The following is a 20,683-nucleotide window of genomic DNA, read 5'->3' as shown; positions in this document are numbered from 1 at the left end:
GCGGGTGGCCAGCGTGCTCTCACCATCCCCACTGTGGGCCACCGTGGCGAGCATCTGTCTGGGGAAAGCTGGCAGCCCACGTCTCTAACCCAAAAGATTCCAGGCCCTTGTTTGAAATCCAGTCCTAAGCAAGTTTCCCCGCTCACAGTTCAACTCCAGGTCCCCTCCCTGCTTAGAAAGTTCCTTAAACTGTTCTGCTGAAATGGTTATTGCTTAAAGTGGCCTGAGAATGCCCTCTGTCCCGCATTCCAGAGCCCTAGGAGGCAGAGCGAGGACCTGGGTGGTCAGGGTGGGGAGGCGCAGGAGGTGCCGGGAGTCGGGCCCGCCAGACTCGGACTCCTATTGCTGTGACACTGGGAAACTGAGGCCTTCCAGAGATGGTCTCCCACATGAGATGCGATGAGGTTACATGTGAGAAGAGACACAAAAAACCCAGCCCATAGTAAGCACTCTGCAGATGTTCGTTCTCTTTCCGTGAGCAAAATGAGGTCCCTCGTCTCCCCCTGCAAACGCTCTCTTCAAAAACAGAGCTTAGTGCCTGGCATGGGGAACCTCAGAGAGAACCCAAACTCCTTGAAAGAACAGGAGCACAGCTACTTACACAGGACCATTCGGACCCTCTGCATAAGCTGGCAAGATGCTAGTTCAGGAGACACGTCTTCAGGCCAAAGCTATTTGATTGTAGAAATTATAAAAATACTCTAAAAATGCATTTGTAGAATGAAGTAACAAAAGTACTTTTTTCTAAACCTTTCCCACATAATCTTAACTTATGAATTACCGAGTTTCATTTCATTTGCTGTTAAAACGTGGGTTACCCACCACTTCTCTAACCATCGGGATGAAAATCGTGAAGTGGGTTGTATTCTTCCTAGCCTTTTATTCTGGAGTATTCTGGATTTACTCAGTTTTTAAAAATAAACTCTGGGTCATCTCTATGCGAACTTGTCTATGGGCTGTACTGTTTGTACAGATCTTTCTGGGTCAACCAGACTGTCCTTTGGGAAACAGACTGTCCCAGACTGGTGATGCCTGGAGTGGTGTTCCTCCTTCTCTCTGCCTTCCTGTCCAGTTTTCTGTTGACCTTCGGTGGCTTTCGGTAGACCTGTCTTCCATCTGTCGGCCTCCTTTGCCACTTTTTATGGGCTTGAAAGCCAGAGAACTAAACCTGTTATAAATGTATGCAGATTTTAGTAAATAAAGATTCTTGAGGATCTCTCCTATGAGTAAATTGCAAGAAACTCTAGTGACCTCTTTTGGTAGCTCAAAGGCCTTTTAAAATTCCATCCTTGAACTGTTGTTTTGCCAGAGAAGAGACTTCTGGCTAAATGACATCTTTCACTAATACTCCGTGTACTTTACCTATCCTTAAAAAGGCTCTTGTGGTAGGTGAGATAATGGATGTGAAAGCACTTCAGAGAAGCACAAATTCTGGGATATTGTTTACCCCAGGTAATCTATAAAGAAACACACAGAGATGGCTACATTGAATCAACCCCAATGTTTTATTTAATTTAAAGTTTTAAAAGGCAGTGGTTAAGCACATCATCTATGTGTATATATGTATGTATGTGTGTGTTATCTACATACATACACATATAAAAGGAAACCGACCCCTTTAGGCTTTAGCCACTGACTGACTAGGCCCGCTGTCTACTGCAGGATCCATTTTCTACTTCCTCCTATGACCAATTCTAGAAGTAAAAATAAACAGCTTTAATCAGTTTAACAGTAACTACTTGTGTTTCTTTCTCTTTTTTTAAATAAATAAAGTTACCATTAAACTGATCACCTAGGGTAGAAAGGCTGAACACACACACAGGCACACACACAGTCCCCAATTTAAAACCTGTGACATATGAATGACCTGTATGTACAGATGGGTGCCGCTGACTCCCTCTACCCCCGGCAGAGGCCACACAAGAACCCCCAGGACTCGGGGAGTCCCCATCCCCTCTGCTGGATCGGAGGATGTGTGTTCCTGGCACCCTGGGTCAGAGCTCAGAATGCACGCTCCCATGCAGTGATACAGACGGGGCAGGGGCGGGGGGGTTCAGTTCTGTGGGTCTAGTGTTAAGGTACATAAGGGAATAAATAGGCATTTGTAGCTGCCTCAGAATTAAACCATCATTTATAACCCTTTATGGGGAGAAATGTATTCTGAAGTTCTAGATAAGTGACATACAAACTTTCAGAATGTAATCAGTTTGCAAGTCTGGGGCTGTGTGTGTGCGTGTTTGTGTGTGCACTTCCACATCTTTATACAAAATTGAAATGAAGAGTGGGGCTAGGTTTATGGAGCAGCTGCTCGGCTTCCACGTGGTCAGTCCTGATCTAAGAAGTCGCTTGCCTCAGCCCTTGTTTATTAGCAGCTCGTTCTGCTTCTCACGTGCCGCTGTCTGCTGGAGAGATTCAGGAGGGCAGCTTTCACCGGTGAGAGGAAGGACGCGACTCTATCTTCTAAGAACCTTGGCAAACAGAACGGCCAGATTCAACCAGGGCTGCTTTGCAGAACGAAGTCCTTTCAGTTCCATCCTGATGAAATGGAATTACTCTTTCTCTGTGTCTTTAGCCCCTGCAACTCCATCTAACTGCAGCTCTGTACGAATGCCTCGGTATCGCAAAAACACAGGATCACCTCTTAAATATGCTGGATTCTCAATGAGTAAACCAGTTAATGTGTTTCTAGCCAAAGCAAGGGCATAAATGTTTTAGAGAAAAGACTCCCCTGGAGCTACAGAGAAAAGATGCTGATAAAAGCAATATTGAGAGTTGGGCAGGTGACGCTTTTAGTCTGTGTCAGAGCTGGTCTCTTCGATGACAGAGTACTGGTTGAGTGCTTCCTCCAAAGGCGTTATTGTCCCATCAGGTTTTAGTCCCATTGGTTTAAGCAACTCCTCTCTGGAAAAAGAGATAAAAGAGAGAAAAAAAAAGTATTCACCAGCATCACACACACACCCCTCCCCCCGCCCAAATCCACATCCTTTTAAAAAGAAAAGTCTTTAAAAACCAAAGTATTTTTCCTCAAGCTCTCTGTGTGTTTGTAACAGGAAAGATGAAAGGGGCATGGAAAGAAAGAGGGAGATCAAAGACTTCATTCACACAGGCCAAACCTACTAAGCCAATTAAAAGTATGAAAAGTCAAGGTCTAAATGGGCTCAGGACAAGGAGCAGGTCTCTTCTGTTTTTAATAATTAACTTTTTTTTTTTTTTCCTTTTGTGGATTCGTTGTTTTAGTGAAGTTGAAGCTGCCAAAATTTCACGGGTCCCAGTGGGCCAGGCATACGATCAAGTGGCTGACTTGATATGTATGGATTTCATTCAGTGGAATAAATCGGTCAGATTTGATTCTGCCTCTCCAATCTACAGCAATACATAAGTACTTCTCAATCCAATCCAAGTCAGCTGGCCTTCCCCACCCTTCTCCCTTCTCCCTCCCCCTTATTTTCTTCTCTCTCTCTTTCCTCCTCCTCCTCCTTTTTTTTTTTTTTTTTTTTAAACACCATTGCTTTTGTTTGTGGCAGTTTAATTATGGGATTGACAGCCATTTTAATCTCTTCAAAGCTCCCCAACTGCCTCTTTTCAGCTAATCCAATTATATCTACTCCACGAGTTACAGCCTCATCTAAAGATGATTAATTATTGATTAAGTCAATCAAAAAGCATTAGGAAAGATTTATTTAATCTCTTCATAGGCTCTTATTTATTACATGGAGATTATGGCAAATGTACCTGTTGAGTTGCTAACTCTATGCCTCCTCCTGCCCCCAAAATGTCAGACTTTACAAGTAGCCTTGAAGAGGCACATGAGCTGCTTCAAATTTATTTCTCAAGGAAATGGGCATCACCCCCTGAAAACATATATATAACCAAGAACCCACATGGCAGCAGCTTAATGTTGGTGGGATCTGGAGTAAAGGGAAACAGTAAAACCTGCCTTCCCTCTGCCTCCTTGCTGTTGGCCCTTAGGCCGGCACAGAGAAGGGTTCCTGCCTGGGGAGGGTCAGCCACACAGCAGTGTGAAGTGTTGGAGGTGCAGTGACACTCCCGGAGAGGGGGGAGAACAGCCCAGTGGTCCCTGGATAAGCCAACAGGAGCCTGAGCAAGCAGCTCTGGCTAGTACCACAGACTACTTTTGAGAGTCTGAAAATCCACTTGAGTAATGGGGATGGCTGCCTGGCTATGTTGAGGCTCCTGAGTTAAAAGGGAGGAAATGCAGTTCCTGGTTCAAGAAATGGGGTCAAAATCATAGAACTTAAAGTTGAAGGGGCCTCAGAGATCATTTAGTCCAACACCCTTGTTTGCTAAATGAGACTGAGTGACTTACCCAAGGTCACACACCTAGGGCCAAGTTGGACCTGGGACCTAGGGCTCCTGTGCTCTTTGCAGGGCATCACATCTGGATTAACTGCTCTAACTGCATTACAGGAGCAAACTGAGTTCAGCTGCTCAATGTCCGTTCAATACCTACAGGCCAGGAGCTAGGTCATACACCAGGCAGGGAAAGGAAGACTGGGCACAACTGTCCTTGAGGAGTGGGTGAAACATGTATGAAAAATAACTTAGAACGTAATGGGGTAAATGCTGTCAGAGGATCACGAACAAAGAACTGGCAGCTCCTGAGATGAAGCGTAGACCACACTGCCCGGGAAAGGGAGGGACAGCAGTACAAATCAGGTACAGGTATCCAATGCTGGGCAAAGAAGTCACAGGGCCTTAGAGGCAAAGGAGACGGTGTACAGGGCTCGGTAGGGTCCCGTCTACTGGTGTGTTTTGTGTACTTTTTTGGATTGTGTCAATTTCTTCTCTATGTGCTCTCATGAAGCTGCAGAAGGGCCCAGTGTTTGGAAAGTGGTGAGGTTTGATGAAGAGGTGGCCGGAGGTAAGGCTGCAAGGGCAGTCTGGGGTCTAGTGGTTAAGTGTCTTCAATGCCAAGAGGCTCAGGTTTGTCTGTAAGGGATGTCACCTCTGTTTTATAGGGCAGTGTCTCTGGCAGCAGTGTGAAAGGCACACCGGACCAGGGGGAACCTGGTGGCAGAGAGACCAGTCATTAGGATGTCACTGTACAGTGTATGTGACAGGACACAGGACACTGGACTCAGGCTGTGACCCACTGGAAGGGCTGAAGGCTGGTGAAGAAAGACTAGGAAGTGGAGTATCCCTGTGGCTTCCAGCTCAGATGACCGAGAGGATGGGGATACAATCCACTGGAGCAAGAACACTACAGATGAAGTAGATTTTGGTGGGGAGATGCTGACCTCTTCTAGGACATGAAGAGCTTGAGGCCCTTGCGTGACAACCAGGTAGAAATGTTTACTGGAAAGCTAGAAAAACAACCTGTTTCCATGAAAACTTCTCTCTGGCACTAATACACACCACACACATATCTACATTTTTACAACATAGCTCCCTAGTTCTAAGTGATTGTGCTAAAGGATTTTGTGATATTGGACACTACTAATGACGTAAAAGGACAAGGGGACAGCCTGCTGGGAATAAAACACTGAGAGATAAAGTTCAAAGGTCTAAAGGGGCTTGTGGAAGAGGGTACAGTAAGGGGTAGGGAGTGAAGGGCTGGGGTAGGCGGAAGCAGGACCCTGGATGGGCCTAGAGGAATTCTGGAGAGATCGCAATGGGACGCTGGGTGGATACACCCCCGCCCCCAAACCACTACCAACACGACTCCACTTCTGTGACAGCAGGATGATGCTGGGCTAGCTACCAGCTTGTCCAAACCTAGGAGGAATATTTTCATCTGTTTCATCCCTACTCCAATTTTACGATGGAAGTAATTAAGAACAGTCCAAATGTCTCATGGCCAAATTATAGGAACTTGTCTGTGGGATAAAGGGCCTCATATTTTAATTCTCACTTATGAACTATTCTTCTCAAGCATTTATTTTTTGGGTCCTTTGTATCACCCCTCCAATAACATGAAAACTCCTCTGAGGGTTCCGTTTGATGCTTGACTTCTAGACATCTCTGTAGGAGAGGTGTCTGTGATTAACTGGCCACACAGTCATGCATTTGTGCAAATGAATTAAGGCAGCAATGTGATATAGTGTGAAAAAACAAAAACATCTGGGGTCTGGAAGTCTGTTTGAAGGCCTGGCTCTTCCACTTACCAGTTGTGTGATCTTGGGTAAGTCTGAGTCTCAGTTTCCCCATCTGTGAAATGGGGATAATGATAATACTAGTTCTACCTCCTTGCCAGCAATGATGTAAGAAGTAACCGTAACAGAACTAGTAGGGGTAGCAATAACAAGGGTGTAGATCGAAGAGTTCTGTGAGCTGCAAAGATGTCCTACATATTAGTTGTTATGATTGTGGTAGAGTGAAAGGTACATACAGGTTTTGACGGTGGACAGACCTAGGTTCTAATCCTGAGTCCACCAGTCACTAGCAATAAGACCTTGAACTCTCTTCAATTTCCTTATCTGTAGAACTGGGATAGAAATACCCACCTCACTGAGTTGCTCTGAAGGCAAAAGGTCACTATATGTGTAAACTGTAGTGTAATGGCTTGGAATGTGGTTGGAACCGCAAGTTGATTTTCCTGTCTTTCTGTGCTTATTGGAGACTTCCCCAAGCTTGTTAGGGGGCTCTGGGAATAAGTGGGGGCTGAATATGCAGAAGCAAATAAAAGACATGGTCCCTGTCCTCAAGAAGCTTTTAGTCAGTTCAGAAGATAAAACACACACACATTAAACAATATTAAAAGAATTACAGAACAGCAGATCAACAAGCTTGAGATGATTAACAGGCAGAGCCCTGCTTTCCCTAGCTTGACAGTTCATCAATTCCCCCCCTATTGTAACTGAAATGTGTTTAAAGGAAATTTCTTGTCCTACCTGGGAGTGAAAGGAGAGAGGATCTCTCACAGATATGGGACTTTTTTTTCTGCTGGACTCCAGGCTTACTTATCAAACTCCCATCTCAACGTTTCTGATCTTCTTCTCTGTCCTACAACTAACAGCCCACAAATACCCAAATGAAATCTTTGATATAGAGACTCACTCCTAAAAGGTCTGATGAATGATCTGGTTATATACTAGACTGTTTCATTTTGTAAGATGTTATATCTAGATCAGCAAGATGTGGATGGAGAATGGGAAGCATTAATGAATGCCACAGAAATGTTGTTCCACCATCAACCGGGCTATGTATGTGTGGGAAGGACACAGAAGGAGATGGGGCCTGATCACAGGCTCCTCGCAGGAGATGGACTCAGGGCCAGACTGTGATGGCAGCGATGGACATAGATTGATGGGGATAAAGCCATCCTAGGAGCAGAAGAATTAGTCAAGCAAAGGCACAGAAGCAAGAGTTAGTTGTGTGCAGAGATTGGCAAGCAGGCTGGTTTGGCTGAGGTAAAGGAAAAAGAAAGCTCAAAACAGATATGGGATACAAAGGAGGATCTGAATGGAGACTGGAATCCTAGGCTGACAAGTCTGGATGATGGTACAAAGGTATTTTTGTCTTCGATTTCAAGGGCCCTACATCTAAGAATATTAAAAAAAAATAATCCTCATTACAAAGTTTGAAAGCTATGAAACGGTATTGCCCTGACATTTAAAAGGAAAATGTTCTATGCTCTAATTATTCAATTTTCATATCCCTATGTGTCTAGCACAGTGCCTTGCCAACAGCAGGTCCTCAGTAAGTGTTTATGCACTAAATTTAGTTGTAATTGATATTATCTTGCACTTTCACAGAAAGAAAAGGTATAGTGTCTTATGGGACTCCTAATAAAAGAACCATGATCAAGAGAAAAGCTAGATCTCTGCACAGAAGACTCATTTTCATCATCATTTACAGAGTTAGGAAAGGCATTAGAATTCTACAGGAAATTCTGCAAAATGCTTTCCAGGGATTTCTTGTTTTCTGCTAGACGGTGAGCAACTTGAGGGCAGGGTCCATGTCTTATCTAGCTGCAATTTGTAGTATCTAGTATAGGCTGGGGGCACACAGTAAGTGCTCAGTAAATGCTTATTAAAAGGATATAATGCATGGGTCATGTTATAAATGAAGAACAGTAGAGAACCATTTATTAAGAATCCTTCTCATTATTTTAACTATTTTTATTATTTTCTTGCATCAATGTCACTAGACATTCTGACTGTGCAAAAGTCAGGCCCCCTTTGTATCATACAGCCTGGAAACTGAACTACTGATTGGTGTAGACGCAGCTTCTTATATATGGGGCAGCGAGAGGTCTAGATTCTAGTCTCAGATATTCCTCTAACTTGCTGGGTGTCCTTGGGCAAGTCATTTCCTTCTCTGGGCTTGAGTCTCCCCATCTATAAAATGAAGGGGTTGGACAAGATGATCCCCAAGATTCTATTCTAAGAGTCTCAATATTAGGCTACTAAATAATCTTGATCTATTTAAAAAGCTGCAAGGTTTTTAAGACACTAAAACTCAATGCTGTTAAACCTTTGTTTCTAATCAAGATATTCTAAGCCTAAGAGTCAAACACGGCATCCTACCTATAATTGACCTACATCAAGAACAGAAATCCTTCCTGCGAAACCACTGGCAGATGATTAGAATGATTACAAAAGTAAATCACAGCAATGGCAAATGTTAACAAGGGAGGATCTAAATTCAGTCATGGCCCTCAATAAACAGGCCATGAAGAGTTACTGGCACTAAAAATGAAGGTCACATCTAAAAGGAATGGCTAGGTGTCAGATATATGTACATTATGGTTAAACGGAGATACTGTATATTGAAATGTGCATCAGGATTAAGATATTCACATAGCAACAACTCCTTCATACTTACCTTCAATGCTATACACAGGCCTTAACATAAGTTAAGACTGCCCTCGTTATCATCAAAAAGTACAGTGATGTCTACTGGATAAAGAGCCCATTCTAGGCACTGTGACAGTATCATGGCGGGCTTCTCATCTGATCAGGCATCTGGCCAGGGAAGAGATAAGCCTCCAAGAATGTTCAACTGGAACGAAACATCATTTAGAAATTTGATCTTACTAAACGATAAGGAACCATAATCTATAAGGGCTTGGCCAGGCACAAGGACATAGATAAAGCAGGTCCAAGAAAGGAAACCCTACTTTGCCCCAGCCTAACCCTTGGAACTGCTAATGGAAACCAAAAAATACTTTCTTAAAGATTTAGGGGTGGGAGATTATGGGATTTATACCATATTTAAAAATTTCTGGTCTGTTTTTTTTTTTTTTTTTCCCCCAGATATATTTTAACATTTTCCTGAGCCACCATTTCCCTGTAAGGATGGTTCTCTGGGATGCCTGGGTTTCTGTAACTTCTCAGAACCTTAGACAAGGTTCTACTTTTTAGGGCTTCTGGTTCCTATGTAAGACTTTCCCCCAGAAATGACAGTGCAAAATTGGGGCTCAGACACTAACATACCCAATCGCACATTATAGAATAGGCCAGATGTATATGTGTATAAAACACCTTACTTGACCTGGAAGCAAGAGAATACTCTTGCCCACAGCACATGTTTTTGTGCAATACAAACAAAGCATTCAATTCAAGTGTACTTGTTGAAAAACAGGACATAATTAAGCAGTTGGTAAAATGCATTCTTGTTTCCCACTTGCAGATCTCCCAAGAGTCCCTTCGAATTTACCTATACGAGTTTCAGCTTCCCGCTTGCCACTTAGCTTGATAACGACTCAAAAATCATTCCCTTGTTTTCAAGGGCTCTTCTTTCTTGTCTGCTCTGTGTACTACAGGGCAGTATTGACACATGGAATTAATGACAGGGTCTGTAATGAAACAACAGTCATGCAAACACCAGTCTGCTCTTTTGATAAAACAGCATGTTAGAGACCTATTCACCTCCCTCTAATTGAGTACTGCATAATAGTTCCGATCCTTTTATGTCATATATTTTGTTCTATGATTAGAAAAGAAGAAAAGGGGGAAACCTGTGAGGCACTGCTTCCTTCAATCGCCCTCTGATTAATTCCCTGTTTCTAATGAGGGTGGCTGCTATTTAGGCAGGTTCTGTTACATACTCGTTTTGTTGACTTCTGTACAATGTATAACAAAACCCAAGACGGGATAATTGGGAACCATTTCTTTGGCACAGGGATTCCTGCTCTTAATGTAAGGTTTGCTTGGAAAAAAAGAACCCTGACTTTTTAAATTAGCCATTTCATATTTAATTCCTTTTCACATTTGAAAGGGTGAGAAACTGGTAAATACATAAAACATTTTTAATGAACACAGAGCTTTTCAAGAGATGCCTGCTAGTGTGGAGCCTGTGCTAGCTGGGAGAAAGCAGCTCTGTGATCTGTGCTCTAATCCCAAGTCTGAGAGTGCATCTTATTTCAAGATTTCAGCATCACTGCAATGGTCCATGGTCCATCAAAGTTCAACGGACTGCCTAGTAACTTGTTGATATGCTTACAAGTGTTTATAACCCCTTTTTCTCATAGGAATAATATTATAACCTTGGCCATTGCTTAACATGTTCAGTTACATACTGGGAAAAAGTGTCCTTTGGGCTTGGACCCTGATCCTTCATCTTTCATGGTCTTTCATCTAATGACTTCCTAGTCCTGACTGGGTACACTGATTTTTCACTAAGCCGCTACCCCAGGATTTTTGGAGGGGTATGGTGGCTTTTCCACAGCAAATTCAAAGTCTTCAGGCTGTATCTTTTAAAACAATTCTGGGATCTTCCCTCAGACCTCACCATTGTGCTTTGGGACTGGGTACAATTAGGAAGGTGAATATGTAGCATAAAAAATATCATTTCCATGACAAATGGACACAGCATATCATCTATTTTGGATTTCTTTCTGTTTGTAAAGGTAATTGGGAGTTGCCTAAACAGTCCCATTGGGAAGCCTTTCAAAAGTTAGATTTTCTTAATGTGGTTGCATTAAATATAAGAATTTGTTAGAATACCTATAATCATTCTCTTTTTAAAATAAAAAACTTCTATTAACAAAGAGTCATAGCAGTTTCACTGGTTTCCTTCTTATAAAGGTGTGTGTGTGTGTGTGTTTGATATAAACTATTTACTTTAGCACCTCACTTGATCTTCGAGAAGATCTCATCTACAGAATGAAAGAGCAGGAATGTGGGTCTTCCAAATCTTAATTCTCAGGTAAATATGCTTACAATCTTTGCACTTTGCATTTTTTTAAAATTTAGGACATCTTATTTAAAATCAGATGGACACATTTTTGAGAGCTGTTGGTCATTTTTCAAAATGACATAAGATCTGGAGTGTTAAGACTGAGAATCGAGTCCTGGCTATGTCATCAACCAGATGCCTGATCTTGGGTCAGTCTCCTAATCATTGGTTCTGTTTGTTCTTCAAACACCACTTGCCCTAATAATTCACAGGGATGCTTTAATGATCAGTGGAGATAATATAAATGGAAACACTCTTTAAACTTTAAAGCACTATATAAATATTAGTCTTTTACTATTCTCATTTCTGTTAGAAAATCACATGCAAAGCTTCTAAAAATTTGTTACCTACCTCACATTAAACAGCATGGTTAAAAAAATATGGAGAAAGAGGTTAGGGACAGTGCTAAAGAATCAAATTCAGTTTTATCCTTAAGTGAAGGCATTCTTATTTCTTGGTAATTTCTCCACAGGAGTTTTCTATCCTGTTGTCCAAATTAGTAAAATAAATAAGAGGTCAGTGTGCCAACTGACACTGTTGAATATAGCAGCAGAAATTGAAATTCTTACATGCTGTCCCCAATCAGAAAGACTTAAAAGTTGAAGGAGGGTAGCTAACAGCACAAACAGCCAGGGGACATTATTCTTATTTGAGGTTTCTCTATTAGAAGCCATTTCAGCTAGTGCTTAAACTAAGAGCTCAAAGTAGTCATTCCTTCTACAGAGCTTAAAGGACAGTGACTACCAACAAGCAATACAAAGGGAGCATGACATCCTACTCAGAGGTGTCTAGCCAGTGAAGGCCCTCTATAACCTAAAGATACACAATACTAACTTTCTCAAATTAATCCTCCCTTGCCACTTTAAGGGCATATTAACTTAACTGGATCCAAGTTCCCTTAATTGAACTTCCAGGCAACCTTACAGTGTATTTTAATGATATCAGAATAGTGTTGCCATATGTAAATATAACATAAGCCATATATGGAATCTTAAAATATTCTAGTAACCACACTGAAAAAGATAAGTAAAACTGACTTTGACTTTAATATATTTTGTTAACCCAGTATATAAAAAATATTTCAACATAAAATCCATATTAAACAATTGAGATATTTTACATTTCTCTTTTTATACTGAGTTTTTGAAAGTCTGAGTATTTAACCCTTATAGGACATTCCAATTCAGATTAACCACACTTCAAGCTCTCAGTAGTATATGGCTGGTGGTTACCGTATTGGACAGCACAGATCTAAAAGATTTTCCGATATAAACAATTACAATCTTTACACTTTTGAACCTACAGTAGATCTCAAAACACTTTGAACCATACCTGAAAAGCACGTCCTTGACTAACTTATCATAAAGGTGGATGTGATCACAGGCTTTTTTTTTTTTATGTGAGTAGAGTAACTTATTCATAAGGAATAAAGTTATGTATTGCTTTTCAGTCATTGATTGCTCGTCCCAGCTTTAGTAAGTCTAAACAGAATCCCATATTTGGAACCTGCATTAATTAAGAAAGCCATGTCCCAAATACTACACAATGGCTGTAAAAAATATATATATGATATGGAATATATAAGAAATGGGAAAATTATTTAAATGTAAATTTTAGATTTGGATAAAATATATAAGCAAAAAAGCAATCAATGTACATTGTTAAATGTTGTTAAATGTGACCGGGTAAGGGTGGGGTAGAAGACTATCAGTGCCTGATTCCAATTAAGGAACTAAAGGGGATTAGAAAATCAAAACAAAACTGAAACTTGAAATATTATTTCCTTTGGTTCGTTTACGCTTAAGCCAATCAATCCTCTCTCCCTTCTTCTGGAGGAGGCGTTATTATTACACATGAGCTGTGTGCTGTAGCTAAGGTGGACGCAATTGTATTAGCCACACTGGACTTGCGTATACACACACAGTTCCCATTCTAATCCCCCACTTAAGTTGTGGGGGCTTATTTTTTTTTCCAATTCAAAGAAGGAAAGAGCAGGTGGAGAGGAAGGCAAATTTCATTCCCTTTTTCAGCTCTGCTCTCACATTATAGACAGCTTCATTTGACATTTTTAATCTCCTGCCTCAGGCCTTAATGCTTATGTTTGTTTGCTACATATTACAATGATTATTTTAGAGAAATTATGTACCCCAAGATTCAAATTAGTCATTATATCTGGCCAAGAAATGGAACTGACAAAGGTAAAGTTTAAAGTCTTAAACCACATAGGGTATTTTATAGAGCCAAAAGCTGCCCAACAGATTTGGGGATCAGCTGTGTTCATTATTTCCTCATCACACACTAGGGAAACCACAGGGTACAAGGCACTGTACTAGCTAGACATGATGGGATTTACAGGGTTCAGATTATTTTCAAACTCTTAAGACCTCCAGGTCTACTGCCAATCCCCTTACCTACATCTGTCACAAATACAATCCACACACACACACACACACACAAAATCACTAGGAATATTACTAAGTCAGCTGGTATTCAACGGGAAGAAAATGTTGGAACACGAATCTCTCCAGTGTCCTTGGAAATGTAGCTGTGATAAAGCTGCCAAGGTGGTAAGCTCCTTGTGGCAGTCACTATGTCCAGCATGGAGGCAAAATGGAAATGTGACTTTAATTTTTGAATCGGTGGTTTTACAGTTTTGGTAGTAGATGACATCTACACCCTACACCAGGCTCAGTAACAGTACTTGGCATGACCAACCTTAATCATCACTTTGGTAAGTGCTTTGGCACGGGCCACTGTTGCTAACCACCATCCTGGTGCGGGTCCTTCACATCTGCTCTCCTATGGATGGAAAAAAGGAAGTGTCTAGTGTCCATTCCTTGGCCACGTCACCTCCAACCCTATCCTTTACTCACATGCCTTTTACTTCAGGCCCAGGAGAAAATGATTCATTTTGGAGAAGGAAAGTTAATTAGACAAAGCTACAGTACACTCTTAGCACAATGAAGACTTGGTGGGATGCAGAACATCCTCAGAGTGACGGTTGAGGGAACTGACCAGCAGCGCAATGCTGAAGAGGATGATTAGGAAGTGTTCGGGCAAACACCAACTCTAACAGACAGACACAGTAGCACAGTGGACAGAGCAAAGGTCTTGAGTTCTGGAAAACGAAGTTCCTAATCTCACTTTGTTATGAAGCTACAAAGAGAAGGTATGTGAAAGTGTTTTGTAAACTGTTAAAGGAAATGTATCATCCTGTCATTAGCTTAGATATATTCAGGGGTAATTTCTTTGAGCCTCACTTCCTCCCCAATTATAAATCTGATAATAGATTTCTGATAATTAAATAATGATAAAACACCCTGAGTCTTTTGGAAGAAAGATGTAGTATGTGAATACCAAAGGTTTATCTTATTGACAAGAGTAAATGTCCCTCTACCTGGAATGAATGGTCATTTCTCCACTTATCTATTAAATAAATACCTTTTAAACCTCAAGAATCAGCAAAAATGCTATATCTTCCCTGTGAAACAGTCCCTGATTCATCCAAACAGAATGAACTGCTCCTTTTCCTGGGTATTTACAGTTCAATATAGACCTTATTTTATCATTATTTCCATCTACCTTGTATTTTAGAATATCATAGCCATTTCCTTCACTAGAATGTGCGTTTTCCAGAGTCTGTCATGTTCTCTGAATCTCCCTCATCTTCCTAGCACAGTGCCTTGCACAGAGTAGCTGCTTAATAAATGTTCCCTGAATTGTACTGAACTTAGTCTACTTTGGCTTTATGCCATCTCTTCTACCTCAAAAAAACCAAAACCCCAAAATCAACAGTGAAAAGAGAGCAGAAACTTAAGACAAACATGTAAGATGCATAAAGAATGGCTTCATTCTTTGCATTCCTGCTTTGGAATGCCCACTGCTGATCTCCATACAATTTTCTCACTGATCATTAGTAAGAGCAAATGTTAGGAAGCACACACACAAAGGCAGACAATGTAAAAAACCCACCACACGTCATGCAAAAAGTCTGTGGTTTAGAACTGTTTTTAAAGTTGCCTTTAACTTCAATTTTAATGGCAGAATCGGTACCATCAAAACCAACACAAGACATATTTGCTTTGCTTTATACATGCAAAAAGGAGTATCACCTTCAGATTGAGTTGGGTATCTGCTGGGTGATTCTGGGTGAGTATGCATCTTCTTTGAGGCATAGTTTAAATCAAGTGGAAGAAGCTTGGCAATTTCAGACTTGACATAGCTTCAGGCTATTTATTTGTTGGCAGCTTCTAGAAATGTGGATTCCCCTGGGATTAAAAGGAGAAGGACCTAGCACCGTTTTCTGTCCCTTGCATAGGGATGCCTTATGGAATGGTCTTATCTCTTTCAGTAAGTCAAATACCTGGAATATACTGGAGTATTTTAGGCAGTCCTTTCCCCATCTCCCACTTTCCTAGCTTGGAGTTTACTCATCTAGGGTATATAGGCCAGTTGAACAGCATCTGTGTTATATTTTAAGAATTCATATTCAGCAAAATTTATGAAATTTGTTTATTGCTCTAACACACGGATATGCTCCACATAGGTCCTTATTAACATTTTCCTCTCCAGCTTCTACTAGATGGACTCTGTTAGTTATCATCCTAACTTCTGTACTTAAACCACAGTTTCATTAGCTACGTTCGATCCTTTTGGAAGTAGCCAAGCACAAATCTTATGTTTCTGATTTCATTCACACCTTGTTATTCTGTTTCCTATAGGTTTGCCTATAAGTGTCTTCTCTTTGCTTATAATTCTTTCAGTAAAGGAACATGTCAATTCTATATAAAGGTATGGAGAATGTCATTTGCAAACAAAGGTCACTTGAAGATTGTGTGCATAGTTAGTTAGCTGTAGATTCTACCCTCTTTAGGAAAGGATGAAAACTTAAAAGGACTATCTGGAAGTCACTAAGTTCTAGTCCTATTAGCTTTGCAGATGATGAAGCTATTTTTATATAGCTTCTACCACATCACCAGCATCATTTGCAAAAAGCTCAGACTCTGCAGTGTCTACCCATACTTGTCACACTCCCTAAGTCTGAAGTCCGTCAGCCTCCTGCTATGCTTTTAGCCTCTACTTGTTTCTCTGTTACACCTTTTCCTATAGTGGCTGGCTTTCTGGCTTTCCCATTCCAGTTGCTACTTCTCCTGACTGAGGGATACTAGCCTTTACATAGTTGCTGTGAAAACGAAAATGATCGGAAGAAATACACCTTTAAGTGGTAGCTGCCACCAACACACAGAAGCACTCATTCAAGATGGCTTAAAGGAGACAGTGACTCAATGTATGACTAGAAAATAGAGCAATTCAGGCAAGTGTGAAAGGAATTAATATTTTCTAATAACTCCTCCAAGATGACTCGTTGCCGATTAGTACATATTTGACTTAATTATTTTCAAAACTGGCTATTTTTGGAAGGGAAGGTGGTATGAAGCAAGAAGGGAAGGGGAGATTGTCTTTAGAACCCCTAATTAATACAAGCACTTGCTTTCAGAAAACCCTTAATTTGAGCTATTCCTTTTCACTTTTTCCTGTTGGGTGCATGGCAGTTTAGAATTCTTGGTTTCAGGAGCAACCCAAAAAGACAGAAATTGCCAGCTTGCACATCAAAAATGGAAGAAAAAAAAAAAAAAGCATAATGATTTGGAACAAGAACCAAAACAGACTAAAACAAAAATACAAGAAGCAGCAAAATCATTGAACCTAACTCACAGCATCTTTTTGAAGACAGGGAGGTTAGTTGGTTAAATACCACAGTGATCTAGTAGTTCCTACCCTAGCTTTGAGAGTTTAAATGTTTAGAATGCACATCCAGAAGCGGCACACGTAGAAAAACCATGGTAGCCGAGAGAGGTCTGAACTACTGCTGCCCGGGCCACCCTGTTCCAATTCACATGGATTTCCAGAGTTGCTGTTCCATGGTAACTCTCAGTAAGAGAGACAAAGAAATAGAACATTTTTAGAAACCAAGCAGAAAATGGATGGGAATACAATACCTGGAGAGTTTATCAAGCATGTTGACAAGTTTCATGGCTTCATATTCTTTTTGTTCTTCTGTCATTTCATCTATGGGGTTTGGCATTGGTTCCTCTAAATGACCAGTGATAAGATTAATGCTACAAAAAGAAAAAGAAGTTATGCTGTATGTTTTAAAATTATGCTCTTTCTATACTCTCTGGTCCAAGTTGTAAGTTATAATAAGAAAGAGTATAATAGCCAAAAATGGGCAATAATAGCAATTTTATAGTATGGAACTGCTATAGGAATTTAAAAAAAATTACTTTTTCTACTAATTTGCTTTGGGAAATGGGTGAGAGTTTTACTCTTTTAAAAAAAACAATAGCTAACTTGCCAACTTTGTTTTTTTTAACGCCTGGCTGTTTTTTAAAAATATGAAATTTGATTGGTGCCGTTAGGATAAATATCCTTGGATGCATAGTTTATTAATTTAAAGAAAAAATGATTTCTGAGTAGGAGAATCCATTTTGTGATACAGCATAAAACAAATGTATGTCAAAAAAACTGGAAAAATGATGACAGAGAGGCTGAAATCTGAAAATGAAAGCATGCCGATTTATAATCTCAGGAAATTAGTCCATTAGTGAGACCACAGAAGGCAATGAGTGTTTAAATAATAAAAGATAAAGCAGAAGAACAATTGAAATTAGATTTGATCTGACCTGGATTAAAAAAAAATCTAGCCTACCAAGAGACAGGTATACCATCTGGCTTTCTGGAAATAATTTAATAAAGTACTTAAAATGAATATGTTCCATAAAGTTTGTACAAAGTTGTAATACCACACAAGCTATCCTCTTAACTGAAAGCTACACTATTTTTTTTTTTTTTTGAGATGAAAGAAAATTCTTTCAATGGCTGCTAAATATCTATAACCTAAACATGTTTCTGGAAAAGCAGACAAGAGGTTATGGCATTTTGTTTGAGCCAAGTACATAGGCAGTTTGCAGCGATATTTCATTTGATCATTAAAAATATAGCAAGCTGTTAATTGTTTTCTAGGGTCTATAAACACAAATACTTTCAGTGGCCAGGCCTTCAGGATAAGCAAATGAGTGAACTGGTCAAGTATAAATAATGTGGAGTGTTGAGGACTGGGGTAAACTTGAGAACAGTGCCTGTCTAAAGGTGGCAGGAGGTAGAATCCTATGGGCCAAAACGAAGACTGTGATCAACTGGGTCCTCTGGGGGCTAGCTTGCAAGCTGTGCTTTAGACTTTGACTTGGGCAGTTTAACTTTCTTTACCAATCAGGGATTTCTCATTTGGAGAAATTCATTAGTATTCATTACTACTACTACTATTCATTACTAAAAGATCTCCTCTTTTTCTACATTCCTTGGAGGCTACATGATATTCAGATTCTTGTGGAAGGACTCAGTGCTCAGCATTCTCAACAAACATATCTAAAACCTCTGTTTGTCATTCTTGCATAAGACCGAAGGCTGTAGCCATGATTAAAAAACTTTTTTTCATTCAAAGCGGTGGACGGACCACCAACCTCCCCCTGCCTTTTTTTAAACAAATGAAATCTACACAGAAAGCCCACATATAAAACAGACAAAGTGGAACCTCTCTGGCAGAAGAGGGGATGGGTGACCAAGCAGAGTGGAGGCCTAAAGCCCCTTCTGTTGGTCTGTACTTACTTGCTTCCTCTTAAGGTAGCCCCTGAGGCACTTTTAGGAACTCTAAGGAAACAGTCTGAAAACTCATAGGCTTGTCAGTGATTCTTAGCTTTGGCTGCACATTAGAATCACTTGGTAAACTTTAAAGAAAAGGCTTAGGCCTCACCTGAGACCAAGTAAATCTATATATTTTATTTTCCTGGTGGTTCTGATACACAATGAGGTTAAAGAACCACAGGGCTAGAGCACCTACTTCAGACACTCATTGTGTGCTACTATTCCCTCCCCCCCCTTTTTTTTTTTATTCCCCCAGGTGCTATAATAGGAGAGAAAAAGGCCTCTAGTTAGTGGCCATTAACAAAAACATTGAATGCGGTCAACATAGTTCCCAAAAGTCAAGAACAAGGGGAGCCCAGACAAGGCTTCCAAGAACTATAGCATTTTAAAGATGAATCCAGATGCATACTAAAAATGTAATTCTACCATCCATCAATTATTTCCCTGGGCATATAGCAACAGCACATGTTTTCACAGTTCCTTTTCTGCCACCTGCTAAATTAGAAAAACAACTAGTCTTATAAATAAATTAGTAAAGGTACTTATTAGAGGTGTATACCACTTCCCAAGCAGACAAAGGAAATCAGGCCTTAGAAAAAAGTACAAGGAAAGGTAGATGTACTAACTATGTAGAATATGTTCGATTTGTCTCTTGAAAGAAGGCTCTTCTCCTCAAGTTCAATGGAGGGGTGATTTAAGAAATGACATCCACAGACTGTTTTGGAATATAATGACATTAGGACAAGCCATCACGTGCCTCAGGGGAAAATGTGTCAAGAGGATACACTGGTAAGCTCTGTGGTATCCACACTATAAGGCCAGAACATGAATTCCTGAATCAGGGTACATTTGATTCTTTTCTTGGTTCTTTTAAGGTTTTAGTACAAGTGATGTCCGCTTTTAATAAGCTGACCTCAAGCCCTTTGCTGCTAAAATGATTTAATAGCTTGCTCTGAAATTAGCTACTAACGTCACAAAATCTTTGCTCACTGAGTATAAAAGCAGTAGCCAGAGATTCACTTACAGAGTAAGGATTTATCAACTTTTACTCATGTAATACCCCACCCCCAATATGTAGAAGAATGTACCCGGTGCCACAGCAAACACAAGTTGGGGCACTGAACTGTGCCACTGTTTTACGGGAAAAATGCCAATGTGCTGGGGACACTGCCGCCCCTCCTGCTCCCCACATCAAACCAGCCTCCTGTGGTTTCCTTACCAAGAGAGGAAAACAGTCACCATAACAACAATGATGTGAAATTTCATAAAATGGATTATTTTCAGTTGAACAATCACTACAACCTCAAATAGTATAGTCTAAGACTTAACTTTCTAGGTTTTCGGATCTTAACACTGAAATTCTGAGGGTAGTTTTCTCTTGTTCTAAGACTGAATCTTAAGATGCTTTAAGTACACTAATTGTGGTAGATATTGTATTGGGTAATTTTATGGTACGATGTTGTCCCACCTTGCCTTCGTTCCCCTTCCCCATCTTCCCAGCCCTCCAATTCTATGATTGTATATGTCTTTCAGTTAGGTGACAAGAATTATTTAAATACCTATGTAAAGCATCATCGAGCATTTTGTATTATATAAGGCTACTATCTATGAACTGACTGCAATTATGGGCCTGGAGATGAAGGGATTAAGACATAAAAAGGTATGAGCAAATGAATATATACATAAAAGCTGAAATATATTTCAAAACTTTTGCTTTTTGAGTTGTTGCTACATTTGGTCAACATCAACAGTACTAGGTCACTTTACAAAAAAGAGCCATTAAAATTTCCATGAGCTATATGAAAATTAACTTCAATCTCCTAAGAAGTGTAGATTAAAT

At 40.3% G+C, this 20,683-nt stretch overlaps 1 protein-coding gene across 6 annotated transcripts in view; it reads right to left on the bottom strand.

The window, feature by feature from the left end:
* Positions 1-1,486: 1,486 nt before the first annotated feature.
* RIC8B (RIC8 guanine nucleotide exchange factor B) overlaps positions 1,487-20,683 on the bottom strand; it is a 104,558-nt gene continuing 85,361 nt past the window's right edge. Inside the window, exons 9-12 of one of the 6 annotated variants that reach the window (XR_007153945.1) lie at positions 17,142-17,261; positions 13,858-13,941; positions 9,622-9,760; positions 1,487-2,901 (exon numbers count right to left, since the gene is read on the bottom strand). Coding sequence is in view for 3 of the 6 variants with exons in the window: in XM_047866680.1 (XP_047722636.1) it covers positions 2,790-2,901; positions 17,142-17,261 (232 nt within the window). In the remaining 3 variants the exon portion in view is untranslated. Of the gene's footprint in view, positions 2,902-8,787; positions 8,965-9,621; positions 9,761-13,857; positions 13,942-15,254; positions 15,411-17,141; positions 17,262-20,683 lie in introns of those variants that run through there. The other 5 variants (XR_007153946.1, XM_047866681.1, XR_007153944.1 and 2 more) reach the window with 5 other exon arrangements.

The sequence above is a fragment of the Prionailurus viverrinus genome, chromosome B4 (assembly GCF_022837055.1).
Source record: "Prionailurus viverrinus isolate Anna chromosome B4, UM_Priviv_1.0, whole genome shotgun sequence".
Lineage (NCBI taxonomy): Eukaryota > Metazoa > Chordata > Mammalia > Carnivora > Felidae > Prionailurus > Prionailurus viverrinus.
The sequence above is the reverse complement of the archived record's forward strand: the minus strand, read 5'-3'. Positions and strand labels throughout refer to the sequence as shown.